The sequence below is a fragment of the Artemia sp. Qi Xiang Cuo genome, chromosome 21 (genome assembly GCF_049724085.1).
Source record: "Artemia sp. Qi Xiang Cuo chromosome 21, ASM4972408v1, whole genome shotgun sequence".
In the NCBI taxonomy this organism is placed as follows: domain Eukaryota; kingdom Metazoa; phylum Arthropoda; class Branchiopoda; order Anostraca; family Artemiidae; genus Artemia; species Artemia sp. Qi Xiang Cuo.
This window is the reverse complement of record NC_142814.1, coordinates 20131217-20156154: the sequence shown is the minus strand read 5'-3', so window position 1 is coordinate 20156154 and position 24938 is coordinate 20131217. Positions and strand designations below refer to the sequence as shown.

Here is a 24938-nt window from a genome sequence, read left to right as displayed (position 1 = left end):
TCTATACAAAGTAAGACTCGGAGATTTATCCACAGCTGATTGCCATAGTTGCACCTCTTGGTCTTCAAGTTTTGCACCAAATTCCTTGAAGAACTTTTCATGATCTTCTGGCCCTTTTCCTTTCTCCCACTAACTTGAAAATCCATTCTCATCTAATATCCTTTTGATTTGTGCTGTCCATGATGTTTTGTTAGATTGAAGGAGAAGACCCTCATATACTGCTCGGGCAAGTCTAGTCTGCGGAAGTTTGAGGAGTCTTAACCAAAATTTGATGATTTGGGTGTATCTTTTCAATTTCAGGTTAAATATACCAAGATCACCTTTTAATACTAACGTATGTGTTGTATTCAGTATGACAAAAATTTGTTTATAATATTGAAGTTGAAGGGTTTCTAGCTGATAAGCCGGCTGACGGCTGATACCCCCATATTTCTAATCCGTAATGTAGGATAGGCATAATTTTAGTATAAAATATATGTTTGTGGAGGCTTAATTCACTTATTTCTGATGTTAGTGTGCTTATGTACTACTACTACTACTAACAACTCATCGCAGCACCAAGCCGCCTGAGGCCAACACAGCTACGCACGCTCCTCCTCCACCCCAATCTATTCAAAGCTTCCTTTTTACACCCGCCCACGAAGTTCCCATTTCCTTTAAATCTTTCTTTATGACGTCCTCCCAACCCAGACGGGGACGACCTGCTTTCCGTTTAGCCCTAGATGGTTGGCCGAAAAGAACAATCTTCGGCAATCTGTCATCCTTCATCCGAACAACATGCCCTAACCACCTCAACCTTTCTTTCATTATAGACCTAGAAAGCGGTATTGAACCACATTTTTCGTATAGCCTATTGTTTGAAATACGGTCAGTCAGCCGGGTACCCAGAACAATCCTTAAGCAATTTCTCTGGAAAACATCTAGCAAATCTTCATCCGCTTTTCGGAGCGTCCATGCTTCAGAGCCATATTTGACCACTGTCATCACTGTAGCTTCTAAGATTCTAATCTTGGTTTGCAGACTTATCTTCCTATTCTTCCAGACTTTTTTTAACTGTGAAAAAACACCCTGAGCCTTGGCTATTCTATTTTTAACATCTTCACTGCTCCCACCATCTTTACTAATAATACTACCAAGGTAAGTGAAACTGCCCACCTGATCAATCTTTTCATTACCCAACGTCACCTTTTCATCTTCACTTATTCCTAGCCTTAGTGACTTGGTCTTCCTAACATTAATTTTCAAACCAATACTAGCACCCTGAACTCGCAAAACCTGTGCTTATGTATATACCAAATATTGCATTTCTTCCTTTCTGTGCCATTGTTGTAACATGACTCGTCCATTTTCTATTTCGACAAAGGATGAAATCTAAGTATTTGGCTTTTTCCACCACTTCCAGCATTTCTCCATTCAATAAAAGCTGTGGTACTGATTCCAAGGGTTTTTTGCTAAAAATCATGATTTGGGATTTCGTGACATTCACCTCTAGTTTCTTCTCTTGCAAATGTTTTTCAAGGAGATTCAAGAGAGTGTGTAAATCATTCTTTCTCTTTGCCAGTAATATAATGTTGTCTGCAAATAGTAGCATTGCCATATTCAGATTTCCCAGTCGGAGAGTAGGTGCCCATCTTTGTCGGAAATAAAGAACAATATCATTAATAAACATAATAAATAAATTTTGCGAAAGTGTACTTCTTTTGCGCACGCCCTTTTTCGAGAAAAATGGCAGAGATATTCCCTTCCTAAGAACTTCACAAAAATTTTATTAAATTAATACATAGATAGTAGAATTTGTATAAAAGGGACTGGTAGGCCTAGATCATTAAACAATAAAACACGTAACTTTGGAATTAAACTCTACTAAAATAGGGCGTGGGTTTTTTGGTCCCCTTAAAATCCTGAATTTCCACTTTGACACTTTTAAGCTTGGAACAATATAACAGATCAGCGCAATTATATCATCTAATAGGCTTGTATTCAACATAAGGGGCTGGGGAAAATTATAAAACTTCAAATTCGTCTACTCCATTTCTTTCTCCAGCCGCATATTTCTCTTACGGGATACTTCCAGCTCTGCTCTAATGGTTGTCAATTCTTAAGCTGTTTCCGTTTTCTTAACACTAAACTCTTTCATTTTAGCTTCAATACTTTTTAGGCTTAGTTTAACGTCATCGATACTCTTCGATGGGCTAGGGATTTCGAACACTACCTTTTTTATCTCTTCAAGCGTATATGCTATACCCTGTCCTTCCATCCTTTACTATTATAAAATAGAAAATTATTAGCTTAACTATCTACAAAATATGAAACGAAAACTTACTCTATGGTGGTAGCCCGTTACGCCTGTTGAAAAAAAGGGAGACAGATAAGTGGTACCCATGCAAAAAAGTGATTTTCCTTGTCGTTCAAGGAGGAAGACTGTAATGCCCCTTTGGTAAGTTTTCGACTATGCTGATTCTCATAATATATTTTTCATTTTGATCTGACGCCATTTTTGAGTGGTTTGAGGGTTTCTTTCGAAATCACCGTAAATTTCTTTTCGTAATAAATTTTTACTTTTACGAAACGAAATAATGGTCACCATTGCTGGTCCAATGTCAAATGGTAGTTGTTTTCACCGGTCAGTTTTTTTCAAAACGTGTTTTTCAGCTTTTGGTTACTATGGGCTGTGGTTCGCTCTTAACTAGGTTACAGCTACCACTGCAACCATGATGGGCCTAAAGCTATATAAAAATAACTATACATACACTTACCGACAAAGCTTAATTCAGCTATGCCCCCACCCCTGCCCCATTTTTCTACTGAATTGAGTGTGTCCATATAACCAAGTAGCTATTAACTTTGTTATGCGCCACTTTTTAGAGATTTCACAGATCTTTTAAAGGTTTCCTCCTTCTCCTCAGGTGCTAAAATGTCTGAGTCCCATCCAGTGTCTCGCCTTGTTACCAAAAAAATATTCAATAGACATTCAATTCAATTTTCACGGATAAATGGAAATGAGGTTTAGGTGCTGTTTAAACAAGTTTCCCACGTTGTCTTGGTCATTCCTCGGTGCTTTCAATTCCAGGCGAATAATCTCTCTTGCCACAAGTACCCTATTTTCTCACAAATAGAGAACCCTTCGCCCTAAAACTTTATATACAGAAGATTGAACAAAAATAACTACTCTTTTCAAATAAGTCCCCAGTAATTGCTGCGTAATTTAAGACTGATGTTTTAATAGACTAATTTTGAACGACTTGTATGATGTTTAGGGTGTATAATTTGGTTTGACATATTCTTTTGTTGAAGTTTAGCCTTTTATGGTATGTTGTCGATTGTTAAGGTGGGGAATATTTTGCTTACAAGTGATCAACTTTCAGTTTTGAGTTTCGATCACGTTTTGAAATGGCATGAGAAATTTCGTTTGGAATGTAAACGCAATATAATGCATGGTTGAGTAAAATTGAAGATAATAAACAAGGAATAGCTTACAAAAAATGAGCTGGACCCAGAACCGTCCGTTGAACCATTCTGAGGCCAATTTGGCCAAGTCAATAAAAAATCAGAGAGAAAATTTTTGGTTGCATTAATAGCTGCAACCTAGTAAAGAGCGAGCCATAGCCCATCTGAACCGAAATTTTAAGAATGAGTTTTAGAAAAAAACCTTCTATGCGAAAATTTTTCATTGAAAATTTCAGGAATGGTAACAATCTTTTCAACCAACCTTAATAATAAAAGTTTATTGCGAAAAAATGTTGATGGGAATTCAGAAAAAGAGCCTGAAACCCCTTGAAAATTTTGCCTGATTGAAATGAACAGCTCACCATTGAAATCAACTTAAAAAAAGTATTTTATAGAGTTATTACAGCTCCCCCCACATGGGTGTCCATAAGCTGAATCTTCGGGGGGGGGGCTTACCTGGTCTAATCGGCACTTCCAACGCTGTATAAAAAAATCTCAAAACAAAAGCATAAAAATATACGGCAGTATCAATCAGTCAAGGGGAGATGGAGGCCCCCCCCCCGCCCATCTTTAACAACAAGGGAAATTAACTTTTGTATAGGAATCACTGCGGTGTCTCGTTCAAAGGGAAATTGCCACGTCTAGTGTCCTTTTTAAGCAACAAAAGAGAGTGCCACAGAAAAGTGGAGTTTTTAGTCATTTTGTGCCACCAGACATTAATTTTTGCCAAAAGAGGATAAAACGAAAGAGAATGGATATTCTGAGATAGCCAATCCTTTTTTCGTGGTCTATAACTCAGAATAGAAGATTTTGAGCCTCATCTTAAAAAACGAGAAAACAGGGTTTTTTTTCAGTGCAACTTGATACCATTAGCTTGAAATTAGAAAACCTGAAGGTTGAAAGCCTTGAATATGAATAGGTGGGGTTTCAAAACGTATAGATATGGGTGCTTTTACTGGACTTAGATGAACTATCAGCTCCTGATAATTAAAATTAACCGTAAGTAAAAAACACGTTGCTATAATTATCAGCACTATATAATTAGTTAGGTTTGATTTTTTTTCTGCTAAGACTAGCAGAATGCCGTAAGGTCGCAGAGATATGTTTACTGGCTCAATTATGGCCTTTTATAAGTTCGTTTCGATAGCTTCATTGTAAAGTGCCACTTTCTTGAGTTCGAAAGGTAGTCAAGCATTACAAGGGCACTATTGTAATTTGATCAAACATCCTTAACCGGAGTTTTACAATTCCCCTCTTGTATACCCCCCCCCCGCTTTTGTAAGTGAAAACTAAGAAAACGAGTTTTGAAAAAACTGATGAATAAATTAATTAATAATCTCTTTTTAAAATAAAAAATCAAGCGTTTATTTTCATTTTAACGGAAATGTTTGTATTTTTATCTGCAAACTCTTAAAGATAGCGATAACAAAAAACCCCTCAGACTCTTAATCTACTCAACAAAGTTTCGCATATCTTGTGGGAAATATTAAGCAATGCAAAAAGTAAATCTATATTTGATGCCCTTGAAAAACCCATGTTGACTCAGAGGCCGTCTTAGGGGAGGAACAGAGGGGACATTTACCCCGGGCGCACAAATTTTAGGGATGCAAAATTTCAAACAAATAATCTATCGATTATAATCATTTATTATTTTGAAAATCTTGCTAATAAAGTAGAGGGCGCAGTTTAATAATGAAAATCGAACTTTTGTTTATCCCTACCAGGCTCAGTTTTTGTTCTTAATTTGAAACTTAAAAAACAAAAGTTACATCGGCAATGATGTGCTTAAATTGCAGAGTTTTAAATATAAAAGTTCAAAAAAGTTAATTACTGTGCTTCTAATTACCCAGATTAATTAAGCTATATACCGCAATAATAATAAAATGTTTAAAACTCCGCCCTGAGAATTTTTGTAGATTTAAGTAAATATTTTTCAAGCAGCTAGCCCCTCAAAGTCCCCCAAATGCACATGCCTGGTGTTACTTTTCAGTCACCCAACGTCACGCTATGTTTTGCGACTCTACGCAGGACGACGCTACTCTTTATTCCACCTTCAAAAAAAAAAAAAAAATGCCAGTCGCGAAGAACCAACAGAAAGCAAAGCTAGATTACAAGTCGCGCTATTGGGGATCACACTTACTAGGCGTGAATAACACGTGAAAAAGCAAGTTATTTAGTATTTTACTGAGTATTTCTTGTCATAATCAATTTTCGTGTATAAACCAGCGTAACAATTGGTTTTGGTCATTATCTTTCAAGATTTAAAATGTAGGATACTCATTTCTTGAAGTAAAAATTTAAAAAAACAAATTTTTTAAATTGGGAAAAAAGAGCAAATTTAAAACTTGAAATGAGCGGAAATTATCCCATTTACAAGGGGGCTACCCCCTTCTCGATACCTCTCTCTCTTCACGCTAGAGTTTTTAGTGCTTAAAAAAAAAACTTATCATTCTAATGAAACGGCCCCTTCTGTTTCAGGAGTCGTTCTTAAAGAATTGGGAAAAAAGTGACACTTTAGTGTAAATAATGGGGTATTGAGGAGGGGCAAACCCCTCCCATAAACGAAATAATTTCTGTTCCTTTTGGGTTTTAATGATGATTCTTAGTTTCAGTTGAAACAACTTGTTTTTTAATTAATTTCTTATCGCTTTTCAAATAATGGCAGGAAATACACCTTCCCCTTTTATGGATAGCTTCCTCCACGAAAAGAACTTCCACAAAAAGTTCCTCTCGCGTAAATAAACCCCTCGTTCCGAAAATTCCATCCTCACGGAAAATTCCCCTCTGAAAATTTCCTGCGGACAATTCCACCAAGAAAAATCTCATTGGCGTAATTTCATTTGTAAAAAAGACTTGTTTTTTTTTTATTTTATTACTGATCGGTTTTCGGATCATGCCGTAAATCTCCCCTTCGTGAAGCTTTTTTGTGGAATTACCCCCACATGGAAAGTTTCTCCAGCGGAAAATTCCGCCATTGAAAGTTTCTCCCGGAGAAAATACCTTCCTACGGAAAAATCCCCTAGACAATCCAACCCCGCTGAAAATTTCCCGCTAACAATTCCTCTGGAACATTTACACATTTAAATTTAGTCACCAAAGAGAAAGCATGACGAAAAAAGAATTTTGTATAGGATTTCTGGCAAACTCCCTCCGTATAAAACTTTTCCTTGAAATTTCACCTCCGGAAACTTCCTTCCCCACGGTCAAATTTCCCCCTAAAAAGTGCTCCCACAGAAAATCCCCCCCTCCGAAAAAAATGTCTGTATACACCTCAATAGCAAATACTATATATAAACAATGGGCAAATTTCATTCGCCCAATCCTTCCCAAAAATCCCCCCTAAAAAATGTCTGTATTAACCTCAATAACCAATCCTATATGTTAACAATGGGCAATTTTCATAACTTACAACTCTTTCCCCAAAGGCTGTTAGGGGTCATGTTATCCCTAGAGACAGTTATTGGACCTTTGAACTATGCTGAACAAATTGACTGTCACAAAATTTTGATCGGATGATTTTGGGGAAAGGAAGCTTGGGAGGGGGCTAGTTTCCCTCCAATCTTTCTGGTTCCTTAAAAAAGACGCCAAAACTTTGAATTTCCACTTGAATGAGCCCTCTTCCAACCTTCTAGGATCATTAAATTGACATGATCACCCCTGGGGAAAAAAATAATAATAAACAAGCATCCGCGATCTTTCTTTGGCAAAAATACAAAATTCCACATTTTGTAGATGGGAGCTTGAGACCAATACAATACAGTGAAGTTCTCTGATACACTGAAGCTGATGGTGCGATTTTCACCAATACTTTCCAGTTTTTGGGGGAGAGTTTCTTCCCTTTTTCTGGAAGTATGTAGTTCAACCTTTCCTTCCAGACAAAATCTTGAGAGTCGTCAGCTTTGTATCCATTTTGCGGTATACAAACCAAACACATCTCGAATCAGCTAGTCTAACTTCCTTGTGGAGTGTCGGATTGATAATTTTTTCATCTTTTTCTTGGACGATAATATTTTGGCTATATATAATTATGCCATATACGTAATTCTTTTGGTGAACCTATTGTTACTAAAAAATCTTTTTTTTTAGAGCTTTCTAGGTCAAACCAGTTCTGGTTATCTCGCAAATAACAGCCTGGTAGCTTTCTGTTAGTTGGGAAAAATGAAAATAAACTGCGGAAAGCTAAGTCAGCTTTACTTTTAAGCTCGTGAAAAAGGCCGCTAATGTTACTCGAGCAAAAGAGTTAGCCAAATTTGACTGTTATTAGAATATCCCTAACAACCCTGATGTGTGTATTTAAGGTGTCATTAATTGATATACAAAACTGTGCAGAAGTGAACACACGCACTTTTATGCAAATTTGGGAAGTGTGTAGCTCAACCTCTTATTTCAAACAAAGAACTTGAGAGTCGTCAGCTTTGTATTCATTGTGCGGTATACAAACCAAACGCAAATCGAATCAGCTAATGTAACTTCCTTGTGGAATGTCGAAATGATTGTTTTCTGGCATTTTTCTTGGACAATTATCTTTCTGTTGTTTCTGTAAATGCCGAACAAAAACAGGACATAACTTGAATACTAAAGACTTGAAGCATTAACGTCTCTGGCTTTTGCTGAAAATATTGAAAATTTTGATGCTTCATTTGCTACGTTTTCCTATTTGCTAAACTTTTTTTTACTTTCGTTTTCTTTTACCTGTAATCAATGCCCAACATCCTACTGTTTTCTGTATAGAGTAAAACTTTTACTTTTAGGACGAACCAAAATAGTAGTTACCATTGCTGAGTTAGTGTCAGATGGCATTTTTTTCACTACGCAGTTTTTTTTTCAAAACACGTTTTTTAACTTTTGGTTACTATGGGCTGATGTATACTCTTTACTAGGTTGCAGCTGCCGCTGCAACCATGATGGCAAATTTACTTCATTTTCTGGAAATCAAGCTCAAAACCACTCATTTAAATGTAGCTTAGGCACAGTCATAATTACGTATACCACGTTACGTAAGTTCCAGACATCTCAACTTGCACACTCGTTTGATTGGAAGCATGTGAAATGGGGATTATTTTTTAAAGTTCTGCTAAGATCTATGGGGTTTGGTGATAGAGAGAGGAAATAAAGAAAATGGTCTTTTTACTCATTCTTTAAGAATGGATGACAGAAAGTGGCCAAAATAGCTTAAGGTTTGCCAAAAACTTTCTTTGAGTTGGCTTTCTGTTATGACCATAGAATACCGATTGTAACAGGGCATTACTTGAATACCTAAAATTAAAAAAAAAATAACCATCATGGCTTAGGATCAAAACATAAAGGCTCCCGAAATATTAGTAGAAATGACCCTATTGATATGAAACGAACACCGTGCTGCCATCTACAATTTGGTCTAGCGCTGACAGTACATAATTTATTCAAGGATTATGGATCCACGAGGGGGTACTAAATTTCTGAGAACTTGATTTACATAATCGAGGGGAATGTATTGATCGACTCGAGGGGAATTAATTTGTTGTTTCTAAGGAAATTATTGATTCACGAAAGGAGAATTAGAAATGACATCACTTGTTATCTTGGAATTATGCGGGAGTCTAAAGAGATAAAAATTTTATATTTAAATACGGCTTTTTCGATCTTTAAGTCAGAGATAAATCGGTATTCTAACGAAACCTTAATAGTGTAACTAGGAACATTAATGAGATGAAGAGATTAAAGTGGGAAAGGGTTTCTTAGGAATTTCAAATGTGACAGCGCAGGGATGCCAAAACAAAAAGGAACACGCGGAAATTACATTTATGGATTATTTGGGCGAAACCGTTTTAGAAATTTTAGGGAATTGTTTGGACGAAACAGTTAGAGAAATTTTAGAAGATGATTTTAGAAGATGATTTAGAAGATGATCTGGGGTGAAACTCTCTGGTTGTTATAATACACAAGTTCTATTTCAACAGTGTTGTGAGGTCCTCTACCCCAACCCTAAAGGGCCCTCCTACCCCAACCCCAAAGGGCCTTCCTACTCCAACCCCAAAGGACCCCCACACCCCAATGCCCTCCGGGGCCCCCGAGCCCCCAAAGGCCCCCAGGCCCCCACTCCAACTTTTTATCCCCCATTTTTTAATACTTTTTAATTTGCGCATTTTGAGACACAAAAGGGTCCCCATCCCCCACAACTTTTGGCTCCCCCTCCCATCATTAGTGTTTTGTTGTAGTTTACCTTGTCACAGTTACATTCTTTCGTTAGAGTTACGAAAGAATTTTGAATTTCTTTCGTTGAAATACAAGAGTTGGAATATTTCAGTAGTGTTTTGTTGTAGTTTACCTTGTCACAGTTACATTCTCTTGATTTTTCAAAATTCATTTTGAATTTCTTTCATTAAAATGCACGAGTAGGATTATTTCAGTAGTGTTTTGTCGTGGTTTACCTTGTCACGGTTACATTCCCTTGATTTTTCAAAGTTCATTTTGAATTTCTTTCGTTGAAATGCAAGGTTAGGTTAGGTTATGTGTTGTGAGGTCCTCCTACCCCAACCCCAAAGGGCCCTCCTACCCAAACCCCAAAGGCCCCCTCCCCCGATGCCCCCCTCCCCGGGACCCCGAAACCCCAAATGCTACCGGGTCCCCAAAGCTCCCCGGGCCCCCAAAAGCCCCCCAACTTTTTCGCCTCGTTTTTTAATACATTTTTATTTGCGCCTTTTGAGATACAAAAGGGCCCCATCCTCCAAACTTTTTGGCTCCCCCTCCCACCATTAGAGTTTTGTTCTGCTTTACCTTGTCACAGTTACATTCTCTTGATTTTTCAAAGTTCATTTTGAATTTCATTCCTTGAAATGTAAGAGTTGGAATATTTCAGTAATATTTTGTCTTGGTTTAACTTGTTACAGTTATATTCTCTTTATTTTTCAAAGTGCATTTTGAATTTCTTCCATTGAAATGCAAGAGTTGGAATATTTCAGTAGTGTTTTGTTGTGATTTACCATGTCACAGTTACATTCTCTTGATTTTTGAAAGTTCATTTTGGATTTTTTTCGTTGAAATGCAAGAAGTGGAATATTTCACTAGTGTGTTGTAGTGGTTTACCATGTCAAAATTACATTCTCTTGATTTTTCAAATTTCTTTATGAATATCTTTCGTTGAAATGCAAGAGTTGGAATATTTCAGTAGTGTTTTGTTGCGCTTTACCTTGTCAAAGTTACATTCTCTTAATTTTTCAAAGTTCATTTTGGATTTCTTTCGTTGAAATGCAAGAGTTGGAATATTTCAGTAGTGTCTTGTCGTGGTTTATCTTATCAAAGATGCATTCCCTTAATTTTTTAAATTTAATTTTGAATATATTTCGTTGAAATTCAATAGTTTTATTGTTTCGGTAGTGTTTTGTTGTGGTTTACCATGTCACAGTTATATTTTCTGGATTTTTAAAAATTCTTTTTGGATTTATTTCCATTCTTCATTTTTCAAAGTTCATTTTGGATTTCTTTCATTGAAATGCAAGAGTTGGAATATTTCAGTAGTATTTTGTCATGGTTTACATTGTCACGGTTACATTCTCTGGATTTTTCCAAATTCCTTTTGAATTTCTTTCGTTGAAATGCAAGAGTTGGAAAATTTCAGTAGTGTTTGTATCTGGGTCGGTTTTTTGCAAGTCCAAGAATTTGTCTTTGTTGGTTTGAATGTCTAAAGTGCTTGTCTTTATCTGTTTCTATGTCCGAATTTATTTGTTTACATGTCTGGGTTGGTGTTTGGCTAGGTTAGGTTAGGTTAGCTAAGTTAGGATGGGTTAGCTAAGTTAGGTTAGGTTAGCTAGTAAACATTTCTCCATGTTTAAGCTAGGTTAGGTTAGGCTAGATTAAGTTAGGTTAGGTTAAGTTAGGTTAGGTTAAGCTAGGTTAGGTTAGGTTAGCCTACGTAGACGTTAGGTTAGGTTAGGCTAGATTAAGTTAGGTTAGATTAGGTTAGGTAAAGTTAGGTTAGGTTAGCCTATTTACGCGCGCGTAAGTAGGCTAACCTAACCTAACCTAACTTAACCTAACCTAATCTAACCTAATTTAATCTAGCCTAACCTAACCTAACGCCTACCTAGGCTAACCTAACCTAACTTAACCTTACCTAACCTTGCTTAATCTAGCCTAACCTAACCTAACTTAAACATGGAGAAATGTTTACTAACTAACCTAACCTAACTTATCTAACCTATCCTAACTTAGCTAACCTAACCTAGCCAAACACCAACCCAGACATGTAAACAAATAGATAAACAAATAGATAAAGACATGCACATTAGACATTCAAACCAACAAAGACAAATTCTTGGACTTGCAAAAAACCAACCCAGATACAAAACTCTAGTGAAATATTCCAACTCTTGCATTTCAACGAAAGAAATCCAAAATGAACTTTGAAAATCAAGAGAATGTAACTGTGACAAGGTAAACCATGACAAAACACTACTGAAATATTCCAACTCTTGCATTTCAATGAAAGAAATCCAAAATGAACTTTGAAAAATCAAGAGCATGTAACAGTGACTAGTTAAACCACAACAAAACACTACTGAAATGTTCCAACTCTTGCATTTCAACGAAAGAAATTCATAATGAACTTTGAAAAATCAAGAGAATGTAACTGTGACAAGGTAAACCACGACAAAACACCACCGAAATATTCCAACTCTTGCAGTTCAATGAAAGAAATCCAAAATTAACTTTAAAAAATTAAAAAAATGTAAATATGACAAGGTAATCCACAACAAAACACTATTGAAATATTCCGACTCTTGCATTTCAATGAAAGAAATACAAAATTAACTGTGAAAAATCTAGAGAAGGCAACTTCGACATGGTACACTATAACAAAACATTATTGAAATATTCCAACTTTTGCTTTTCAATGAAAGAAATTCAAAATGAACTTTGAAAAATCAAGAGAATGTAACTGTGACAAGGTAAACTAAGACAAAACACTACTGACATATTCCAACTCTTGCATTTCAATGAAAGAAATCCAAAATTAACTTTGAAAAATCAAGAGAATGTAACTTTGACAAGGTAAACCACGAGAAAACACTACTTAAATAGTCCAACTGTTGAATTTCAATGAAAGAAATTAAAAATTAACTTTTAAAAATAAAGATATAGTAACTGTGACGAGGTAAACCACGATGAAACACTACTAAAATATTCCAACCATTGCTTTTAATCGAAAGAAATTCAAAATGAATTTTTAAACATCAAGAGAATTTAACTTTGACAAGGTAAACCACTACAAAACACTATTGCAATAATCCGACTGTTGCATTTCAACGACAAAAATTCAAAATGAACATTGAAAAATTATTAGAATGTAACATTTACATTTTAAAGTATGACCCAACACTACTGAAATACTCCAATTCATGCAATTCAACGAAAGAAATTCAAAATGAACTTTGAAAAATCAAGACAATGTAACTGTGATAAGATAAACCATGACAAAACACTACTGAAATATTCCAACTCTTGTATTTCAACGAAAGAAATCCAAAATGAACTTTGAAAAATCAAGAGCATGTAAGTGTGAGAAGGTAAACCACAACAAAACACTACTGAAATAATCCGACTCTTGCATTTCAATGAATGAAATTCAAAATGAACTTTGAAAAATCAAGAGAATGTAACTATGACAAGGTAAACAACGACAAAACACTACTGAAATAATCCAACTCTTGCATTTCAATGAAAGAAATTCAAAATGAACTTTGAAAAATCAAGAGAATGTAACTGTGACCAGGTAAACCACAAGAAAACACAACTGAATTATTCCAACTCTTGCATTTCAACAAAAGAAATTCAAAATGAACATTTAAAAATCAAAAGAATGTAAGTGTGATAAGGTAAACAACGACAAAACACTACTGAAATAATCCAACTCTTGCATTACAACGAAAGAATATCAAGAGAATTTAACTGTGACAGGGTAAACCACGACAAAACACTATTGAAATATTCCAACTCTTGCAATTCAACAAAAGAAATCCAAAATGAACTTTGAAAATTCAAGAGAATGTAACAGTGACAAGGTAAATCACAACAAGACACTACTGAAATATTCCAACTCTTGCATTTCAATGAAAGAAATCCAAAATGAACTTTGAAAAATCAAGAGAATGTAAGTGTGATAAGGTAAACCACGACAAAACACTACTGAAATATTCCAACTCTTGTATTTCAACGAAATAAATCCAAAAATGAACTTTTAAAAATGAAGAGAATGTAACTTTGACAAGGTAAACCACGACAAAACACTTTTGAAATATTCCAACTCTTTCATTTCAACGAAACAAATTCCAAATGAACTTTGAAAAATCAAGAGAATGTAACTGTGACAAGGTAAAGCCCAACAAAACACTACTGAAAAATTCCAACTCTTGCATTTCAACGAAAGAAATCCAAAATGAACTATGAAAAATCAAGAAAATATAACTGTAACATGTTGAAGCACAAGAAAAAACTACTGAAAAAATGCAAATCTTGCATTTAAATGTAAGAAATCCAAAAGGAAATTTAAAAAATAAAGAAAATTTGACTGTATCAAGGGCAACACTGACGATACACAAGTTAAATATTCCAAGTTTGGCTTTTCAACGAAAAAAATTCAAAATGAACTTTGAAAAATCAAGAGAATGTAACTGTGGCAAGGTAAACCACAACAAAACCCTACTGAGATATTCCAACCCTTGCATTTCAACGAAAGAAATTCAAAATGAACTTTGAAAAATTAAGAGAATTTAACTGTGACAAAATAAAGCACAATAAAACACTACTGAAATATTTAACCTCTTAAATTTCGATAAGTTAAATTCAAAATTAGCTTTGCAGCATTAATAGAATATTACTGCGACAAGGTAAACTATGTGATGACATTACTGAAATGTTCCAACTCACAAATTTCAGCGGTAGAAAATCAAAACGAACTTGGAAAAATCACGAAAATGTAACTGTGACATTATAAACCACAACAAAATACTACTGAAATATTCCAACTCTTGCATTTCAATGAAAGAAATTCAAAATGAACTTTGAACAATTAAGAGAATGTAACTGTGACAAGGTAAACCACAGTAAAACACTACTAAAATAATATAGCTGTTTCATTTTAACGAAATAACTTCGAAATGAAATGATAAAAATAAAGCTAATTTAACTTTGATAAGTTACACTACACCAACCACTTACGGGGGGGATGGGGAGCAAAACGTGTGGGGGGATTGGGACCCGTTTGAGTCTCAAAATTTACAAATTAAAAAGTATTAAACAATGCGGGGCAAAAAGTTGGGGTGCCCTGGGGGCCTTTGGGGGCCCGGGGGCATTTGGGGGCTTGGGGGCCCGGGGGTGGTATTGGGGTTTGGGGGCCCTTTGGTGTTGGGGTAGGAGGGCCCTTTGGGGTCGGGGTAGGAGGGCCCTTTGGGGTTGGGGTAGAGGACCTCACAACACTGTTCAAATAGAACTTGTGTATTATAACGACCACAGAGTTTCACCCCAGGTCATCTTCTAAATCATCTTCTAAAATCATCTTCTAAAATTTCTCTAACTGTTTCGCCCAAATAATTCCCTAAAATGTCTAAAACGGTTTCGCCCAAATAATCCCTAAACGTAATTTCTGCGTGTTCCTTTTGTTTTGGCATCCCTGAGCTGTCACATTTGAAATTCCTAAGAAACCCTTTCCCACGTTAATCTCTTCATCTCATAAATATTCCTAGTTACACTATTATGGTTTTGTTAGAATATCAATTTATCTCTCTGACTTAAAGATCGAAGAAGCCGTATTTAAAAATAGAATTTCTATCTCTTTAGACTCCCGCATAATTCCAAGATAACAAGTGATGTCATTTCCAATTCTCCTTTCGTGAATCAATAATTCCCTTAGAAACAACAAATTAATTCCCCTCGAGTCGATCAATACATTCCTCTCGATTATGTAAATCAAGTTCTCGGAAATTTAGTTCTCCCTCTTGGATCGATAATCCTTGAATAAATTATGTACCGTCAGCGTTAGACCAAATTGTAGATGGCAGCACGGTGTTTGTTTCATATCAATAGGGTCATTTCTACTAATATTAAGATTATATGGGCAAATGCTACTTTTTCCCCATTGCGACTTTTTTTTCTTTTTTAGTTTGAATCTGCGCATTTTTATCACAAATGCCTCTAGTTGTTGGCAGCAGCCGTTTCTACTTTTTCTTCTTTCAGAGGTGATGATGACTACACACTGACAAAATGTAATCTTTGCCAGAAACCTTGGAAATATTATTATATCAATCTTCAATACCACAAGAGGCACAAAGGGTGTTAGTATGTGTCAGTGTTAGACCAGAGCATTAAAGAGAATCACATGAGTTGAAAACTAGCACTGTGCTGAAGCGTCTGAATTTTCTTTTTCTCATAGTTAAAGTAGATGAATAGTCTCATGTAAGCTTTATTTGGGTACTAAACACTGCGTTCTTGATTCAATGGATCTCAACCATATTATTTATGAATGGTAAGGTCAAGAGCCATTTGATCAGCTGTTACAATTGGCCAAACCAAAATATTGGCGTGAGAGCAATACTTCGATTATCCCTGTTCAACCACCTCACTCAAGTACAACCCTACCCTTCCTTGGTAACTATTGCTATGCTTTACTTCTTAGAGACATGGTCCATGCCTCAAACACAAATAATGAAGGTAACCCTCGCCCAGAGGATACCCCTCTGAAGACGATAAACGGCAATGATGTCTATTTTCGTCTACAAAACTGCCAGGCAAGAGCTTCAAGCCAAAAAGGTGTCGAATATTTCAGTCAAAATCTTCAGCACCATTCTCAGTAAGCCTAGAATTCTGTTGGTGACACGGCTTTCGGATTCAAAATATCTGGGAAGGCAATCATGGTTTGGTATTTCTTGTTTCCATTTGTTTTCAATCAATTCCATCCAGTCCTCCTGAATTTGTTTAGATAGGTCAGTAGGGCTCTGAGTCTCAGCTCTTTATCAAAGTTTGGGTTTTCAGGACGACAATTAGACAGAAAAAAAAGACAGATATGATGCATAAAATGAGTGAACGAGTCGAGGTGATGACAAACGAGTTTGGGGAAAGAAATGAATGTTGAGCTGAGATGAACTCAGTTCGAACTTAGGGTCTTGCATTAGCTGCAAATTCCGTGCTTTTAACATCTAATAACTCATTTTCAGATGCAAGAGGCTGTTCAAAGACGTTGATATTGCCTAAAAGTCTTGATTTAGACAGACCAAAAAGAGTTCGAACATCTTTTACGCATTCACAGCTAGAGGCACTGGAAGACGCATTTCAGTCTGGTCAGTATTTAATAGGGAAGCAAAGAACAGAACTTGCGAAGCAATTAGGATTGTCTGAAACTCAGGTAAACTAAATAATAGTTAATTATTTGTCAGGGGCGTAGCTAAAATATATTTATTTGGGGGGGGGGGCAACAAGGGGTGCCATTGAAGTAGGTACTATTCAAGCGGTAGTGATTAAAAGTAACTATTTAACAAACACGCTACTCGGTGAAATTAAAAAAAAATTCGTAATACATCATAAGCAATAAACACTCATGAAACAATCATACATATAAGTGCTGGTGCTTGGCTTTTTACTAAAATTGTCAGCAATGAGCTGCTGCAGACGACAGCAGTATAGCGAAAACAATCTTTCGGGTGGGCGAAGGGAAATTTCATTTACACTCGGCTTTTTACAGCCAGATTCACTGCGAATGCTGTAGTACCCCCCTCCACTTCCTTCAACCCCAACGCCCAGCACAGGATGCTCAATCAAACAGTTTGTCACGAATTGTAAGAAAGGAGCGATGCGGTTCAATAATAACTGAAACTCTAAGAAACAAGTCTTGATACCAATAAATACATCAAAAGAGCCAAATTTGATGCTTATTCAAAATATGTAAAACTCATTAAATTTAATGGCACCCATCAAAAGTTACAACAAAAGTAGAAAATTTGCTCAATTTTTGAGAAAAAGGTGTAACATCCCCAAAACAATCTTAACTAAAATCACTCGATCAGATTCAGTATACCATAGAACCATACTGTTGAGATTTAAAGCTCCTATATACAAAAAATGTGGTATTTTGCATTTTTTTTTCCAGAAGAAAGACTAGGGGTGTGTGTTTATTTGTTTTTTTGTTTATTTTTTCCAGGGGTGATCATATGGAACCAGTGATCGTAGAAGATCGGGAGGGGGCTCATTTGATTGGAATTGAGAAGTTCTTGCGCTCTTATTAAGTGACCAAAAATATTGGAGGACAGCTAGCCCCCCTCCCACGCTCAATTTTTGTCCAAGCCCATCCGATCAAAATTTTGAGGTAGCCATTTTGTTCAGAATAGTTGAAAAAAACTTTTTTTTAGGAAGATTCCCCCCCCCCAGTCCCCTAGGGAAAGGCTGCAGGTTATGAGCTTTGCTCGTTGTTTACATATACTATTAGTTGTTGTAAAGTATATAGATGTTTTGGGGGGGATTTTCTTGTGTGTGGGAGGGGGTGGGTACGTTGGAGAATCTTTCCATGGAGTAATTTCTCACGGGGGAAGAGAGGAGCAATATTAAAACTTAAAGGAATAGAGATTATTACAGATACCCTGGGGGTAGCCCCCTCGTCAATACCTTCGCTCTTTACGCTAAATTCTTTTTTAGAACTTTTAAAAGAGCTATTTTTTCTAATTAAACGGTCTTTGTGATTCAGGAGTCGTTCTTACAAAATTTTGACAAAATTCGAGCTTTAGCGTAAAGAGCGAGGTATTGACGAGGGGGCGACCTCTCTCATATACGTAATAATTTCTGTTCATTTTAAGTTTTAATGTTGCTCCTTACTTTCAGTTGAAATTCTTTTTTTTTATTTAATCTCATAATTGAACTAAGCTCTATTCTAATAGCCCCGGATATCATGCAATTCATTTTCTCGTAATTTTGAATGGATTTCGACTCTTTAAGATTTAATTTGTTGTACTAAACTTTAATATACGTGATTTATTGAAATATTATTTATAGATTTCTTATTAAATTGATTTATTTGTGGGTTTCCTGATTTATATTAATAAGCAGCATTGATATAAGCGGATCACATAAAGCCGAAACAAAAATATAGGCAGCGCATTAGCGCTGTCTAAGTAAAGATACAGGATAAGTCGAGGTATTACAACAGATTGTGCAACATTATATTGTGACATATTCCCCGCATTTAAATAGCGACCGTATTTTAAATTTGAAAGTATTCGGGAAATAAAGTTAGAATTATTAAAATTTCCATTGGGTATTGTTTGACAAAAACTATTCAGAAAAGCTGACCAACTCTTGGCATCATTGCGACAGAAACCTTAAATTATTGAAAATTTACCGGGGATGTCAATTTTAAAGGAAAATTGCTTCCTAGAGTTTGAAGATTATCTTCTCCTTTGTATCTTTGTTTAAAAAAATGACTTCTATAAAAATTACACAAATGTTTTTCTTTTGTAAAGTAGGGTATGGGGGTATATATTTCCGGAGGGGGTTACACTGAATATCGTTGTTATGTCTATAGTTCCCTTCAGAAGCTAAGTTCGGTCTCCTAGTGCTGCATGGTAAAACTGAAAACGATAGAAAAAGAGAATGGGTTGTTACGCTTTATTCTACCTGAATTTCTAAATTGTGAGAAAATTCCATACAGTACCTGGCTTTTCAATATTTCATACAGAATGTGGTTCAATACCGCTTCTAGGCTATAATGAAAGAAAGGTTGAGGTGGTTAGGGCACGTTCTGCGGATGAAGGATGACAGAATGCCAAAGATTGTCCTTGTCGGCCAACCATCTAGGGCCAAACGAAAAGCAGGTCGTCCCCGTCTGTGGCGGGAGGACGTCATAAAGAAAGATTTAAAGGAAATGGGAACTTCTAGGGCGAGTGTAAAAAGGGCGGCTTTGAATAGATTGGGGTGGAGGAGGAGCGTGCGTAGCTGTGTTGGCCTCAGGCGGCTTGGTGCTGCGGTGAGTTGTTAGTAGTAGTAGTAGATAGTATTCTTTGCACATTTACGTCAATTCTTTTTTCAGACCTGGTTGAAAGAAATGCTTAGAAAAGCGAAAATAATAAGAAGTCATTAAGGTATTATACATAGAGGGATTTCTATATTTATGGATTAGTACGTAAATCCAGGACGTAAGGAATGGGACGTTATCAGCGCGTAAGGCATATCATTTCAATAACAAATAAGAGAATCGGAGTTACAATTAAAAATTGGAAATAAAGATTAAAACAATTAAATTATTCCTGGAGCTGATCCTCCTCTACCGAATTCCATAGCCAAAGTACAACCGATTTGACCAATCTAGATATACTACGAATATCATTATAAAAAGCACTAAGTCTTATTTTTTTCCAATAATTTGTTATATATTCAGGAAACTATATTAACTATATTATTTGAAAAAAACTACTTTTTCTAAAGAGTTAAAGAGGCTGAGTCACAAGTTCGAACCTTAAAACGTGCAGGGATTAGGAGGTACAGTTGGGGGGCTACCGCCCTCCAAACCCCCCGCTTTTGCAGCCTCTTTTGTTAAGGTTTTTTAAGTTCTGTAGCCTGCAATCAGTTGGTCGTACCAACACGAATGAAACTGTTTCAATGGCATTTTTTTTTAATCTTCAGAGAATTTGGCAATGACAACTCAGTCTGTTACAGTTATAACTACAAACTTGTCTCTGTGCAAGGTATAGTTATGTATTCAGTGTGATTATGTATGATGGAAAAATAGATGAACCTGAACCTACTTGAACCTAAACTGCTTGTTTAGGCTGAGCCCTTCTTCTGTTCCCTGTTTTTTTCTGTTCAAATTTGTTAAGTTCATCACATTATATCTTGTTATCGGTTAGGGAAAAATCTCCTGTAAAAAATCCAGCAAAGAGGCTCAGTACTGTTTCTAATCAAAGAGATGCAATAGGATGTTTTTACGGTAAAAAATTCATGCAGACTTCGTTCGTGTTTCACAGCATTTCTTTGCAAGGGAAAACGCGGGGGTTGAGGAGGGCAGTAGACCCCCAAAATAAAAATATTAACAAAAGAGGCTGCAAAAGCGGGGGCTTTTGGGGGCGGCAGCCCCCCACCACTGTACCTCCTAATCCCTGTACGTTTTAAGGTTCGAACTTGTGACTCAGCCTCTTTAACTCTTTAGAAAACGTATTATTTTTCAAATAATTTCTGCACGTTTTTGTACAGTTCATTATTTATTATTGCTTGACTAACTGTTAGCTGATCGTGTCAGGAGTTAAAGTTGGGGGCTACCAAACCCCAAACCCCTCGCTTTTGAAGATTCTTTCGTTAAGGCTTTTAATTCCTGAATACTCAAATCAAATGCACAGTAAGATTTTCTTTTTTCAACTTTTCTTCGAGCATGCGGGTATACGGAATGTTATCAAAGCAATGGAGACTTACCTGTAAGCTGAAGGCCGACTGTGATATTCTTCTGGAGACGCCTGTTGAGCCGAAGGATTTAATAGATTGGATTTAAAATAAAAACTGAGTTTCTTTTTTAAACTTTAAATTTAAGAGATATTATTTTTAGTCTCTGCATTCTATTTTCGACGCAAGCAAAACAAAGTAAGATTTTCGTTTTTCGACAAAAAAAAATTCTGGGAAAGAGCTAGAATTTTTGGAAGCTTGCAGTCAGTCTTGTCAGGTTAAGAGGACTATTTTGATCTAATTTAATAATGAAATACTATGTTTTTAGGAATTTCAAAAATTAACATGGGTTCTTATAGGAAAACGAGGTTTTTCGTAAATGTAAATTCGGGGGATAATTTTTTCGGTCTGAAAATATCAAAAAGCCCAAACAGGTTGATTTCCGTTTCGAATGAGTCCTCATTCACCCAGATCCGTTGCCAACTGTGGCCTGTAGGCGTGTCAGATAAAAAAATAACTTGATGAACATTAGGCCTAAGTGGGTATATTTGGTTTTTGGAAAACAGAGAAGGAGTGATGGGATTGAGCTGAAATTTTGGGGATAAGCTCCCAGACTCTAGGAAAGCTCATCCTTTAAATTTCAGCTCGATTAGACAACATAAAAGGGGGGAGGTGGTTGGAGGGTTGAAACTTCCGGCACACTTTCCCCCATGAAGATAAAATCGGAGGGGGTGAAGTTTTGCATGTTTCTTAGCTTGAGCTTAGGCTACAAAATGCGATCATCGCCATCTCTCTGCGATCACTAGGACCGGAAATCGCTTAACATTGTGGTGGGTCGCCTCTCTAAAGAGGCACAAGTGTGCCTCCTTGATATCTACCTTCTTATTCTTCAATGATTCCATTTCTTTCCTATTTGCAGATGTAGAGCGTGTACATTACCACGTTTGAAAGTTCTAAAGCAAAAGAATCTAATGTTGAACTGATAGACTGTAGGAAGTAGGAGCACCTTAAAAATCAGAGGCAACGCTATAGCGTTGCCTATAGTAAAGGCCATACGGCTCCAATGTTTTATTATTATTAATTTAAAAAAAAACTTTCCAAATAATAAGTTTTTCAAAGAAAATTAAAGGCCATTTTAAACTTAAGCTCAGGAGATACAAATACCTGTTCAAATTCAAACTCAAAACGACCAGAAATTACTATTAAAGAAAAAATGAAACCCAAAACGAACAAAAATTAAATAAATAATCATAGCAAAAAACATACAACAAGTAATAATATAAATGAATAAATAGACCTTAAAGTGAGCAATGCTTAGATTGAATATGAAAGTCAAGCTTAAAACGAAAAAAACTATTTTGCTATTAAAGTATAAATGAAACTTAAAACGAACAGAAATTGAATAAACAATCAATGCGAACAAACATACATTATATATTAATGTAAATGAATAAATAAATCTTAAAACAAGTGAAACTTAAATTGAATATGCAAATCAAGTTTGAATCGAATAAAAATAACTATAAACAAGAGTTTGGGTATCGCCTCACTGCAGAAGCCTAAAACCTACTACGTCATTGGCGCCTTGCTGAAAACTATATGAGTCTTGAACAGTCTTGGAAAGTATCAACAAAATCAAATTGAATATTAGATATATAATGATATTAATTGTTGAAAGATCCATCAGTTCAAGATTTTTTTTCACTGTAATTTTTGTTTTCATTTTCAATGCTGTAAGAACTGGAAAAGAATAAATTTGTAATATACGAATAATTCGTTTTCAGTGAAGTGCCAATGACGCAGAAGGCTTCAGGTTTTTACAGTTAAAGAAGGGGACAGTATCCAAATTTTGTTTGCAGTGAAACTATATTTGTCTTGACCAATCTTGAAAAGAACTAATAAATTAAACTGAATATTTTATGCATAATGATATTAATTGCTGAAAGCTCATCAGTTCAAAATTTTACTGTAATTTTAATATTTATTTTCAATATTAAGTAAGAAAATATTTGTAATATAATTCGTTTTCAGTAAGGCGCCAATGACGCAGTTGGTTTTAGGCTTCTGCAGTGAGGCGATACCCAAACTCTTGTTTGTAGTTATTCATATTCGATTCAAACTTCATTTGCATATTCAATTTAAGTTTCACTCGTTTTAAGATTTACTTATTAATTTACATTAATATCTAGTGTATCTTTGTTTGCATTGATTTTTTATTTAATTTCTGTTCGTTTTAAGTTTCATTTATAATTTAATAGCAAAATATTTTTTTTCGTTTCGATCTTGATTTTCATATTCAATGTAAGCATTACTCGCTTTAAGATCTATTTATTCATTTATATTATTGCTTGTTGTATGTTTTTTGCTATGATTGTTTATTCAATTTCTGTTCCTTTTGGGTTTCATTTATTGTTTAATAGTAATTTCTGGTCGTTTTGAGTTTGAATTTTAACAGGTATATGTATCTACTGAGCTTAAGTTTAAAATGGCCTTTACTTTTCTTTGAAAAACTTATTTTTCGGAAATTTTTTTTTTAATTAATTTTGTTCGTTTTGGATTGCAAAAATTTTCAAGATTTAATGGCATGGGGAGGGGGGTGCTTACTGTCCAATTATTCTTGACTTTAAAAAACGGATCTAGAACTTTCAATTTAAATCGAATGAGGCTTTTTTCAAAGTCTACACGATTACCTCTTTGATAAAAACCTTATATATGAACAATAGACAGCTTGCATAACTTGTGGACAGCGATTGAAAACAATGAATGGATTGAAAAAATAGCTCCAATTTAGACCATTTCACTTGCTGACACAAAGGGATAACCACTGTTTGGAATTGACCTTAATAGGATTTTGTGTGCCAAAGCAATTTTGCATCTATCACAGAGTATGTATTTTAACCTTATAATTGGATAATTATAATATATTTACTATGTATTATTCCCATACAAAACTTTACCTTATAAAAGTCTTTAGGGTGGGGGCGACTTACTTGGCATAAAGAAGAAAACTTTAGCGTAGACAGTAGGAGAGGGAGAGGGTGAGGTTGGAGACTCATCCAATACGAGGTAGAGCTTCACTTATCTCCTCCGTTTCCGATTTAGGCCATTAGACAGACTCATTGGGCTGTAGAATTTTGGACCGTTTGAGTTGTGGAAGACGTTAAAATACTCAAAAATACTTTATATTTTCAGTTATTGCAGGATTGATTTCATAGATTGCGGAATGGTGAGCCCCCTGGGCCATCATTTGGGTGAGTCTCAACTCATAATATGCAATTTTGATTAATTGTTTCGTGTTATGTGCATATATTATTCTATATATGTTATTGTGAGTTATACTTTTATCGCATTGCGTTCATTTTTAAGCCTTCAGATTAAAACTGATACCTTAGCGTAGACAGAGGTGGGGGAAGTCTCCCCCCTCACATGCATAATTGAGCAGCCACAGAGAAAGTAATACAACTGAAAATAATCTGTCTTTTGAAAATGTTTTTTTTTAAAGACACGAACAAAATCGTCTAAGGAACCTGAAGTGCTATCTCTGACATTTCTGTTGATTCTTTATTTCCGTTACTTTCAAATGTAAAGTTTAGTATATTATCGAAGGCGTTTAGTTGTCCCCTCCCTGAATAATTGAAATTTGGAAAACCCACCCCTGGGAAATTCCTCCCCCTCAAAGAACATTTTCTTTTCCTGCTGATAATTCCCCCGCGTTAAATTCCACCCAGCAGAAATTTATTTGTTAATTTACATTAATATCAGCACTAAATTTATTTATTAATTTACATCAATATCTATTGTATGTTTGTTTATTTAATGATTGTTTGATTGTCTATATGCCCCCAGGGCATAACTTACAAAGCCTACCCCCGGGCCCTGGGGGCCTGTGTCGACACCGGAGTTTTTTGTTATCCGAACTTTGGACTATTTTAACAAAATTTCTATCTCAAATTTTTATATGATGCATTTAGGACGTGGAAGAGGGGGGGCTAGTTACCCTCCAATCTCTTTTGACTCTTAAAAAGTGAAAAAGAACTTTCAATTTTCAGTCAAATGAGACCTCTCGAAAGTTTGTATAAGCATCCCTTCCATAAGAAATAATG

At 35.6% G+C, this 24938-nt stretch overlaps 1 protein-coding gene across 1 annotated transcript in view; it reads left to right on the top strand.

The window, feature by feature from the left end:
- The window catches only part of LOC148939327 (uncharacterized), a 79403-nt gene that overhangs the window by 41030 nt on the left and 13435 nt on the right, over nt 1-24938 (top strand). The window contains exon 2 of the mRNA XM_089106846.1: nt 16635-16822. Coding sequence (XP_088962972.1) covers nt 16635-16822 — 188 coding nt within the window. The remainder of the gene's footprint in view (nt 1-16634; nt 16823-24938) is intronic.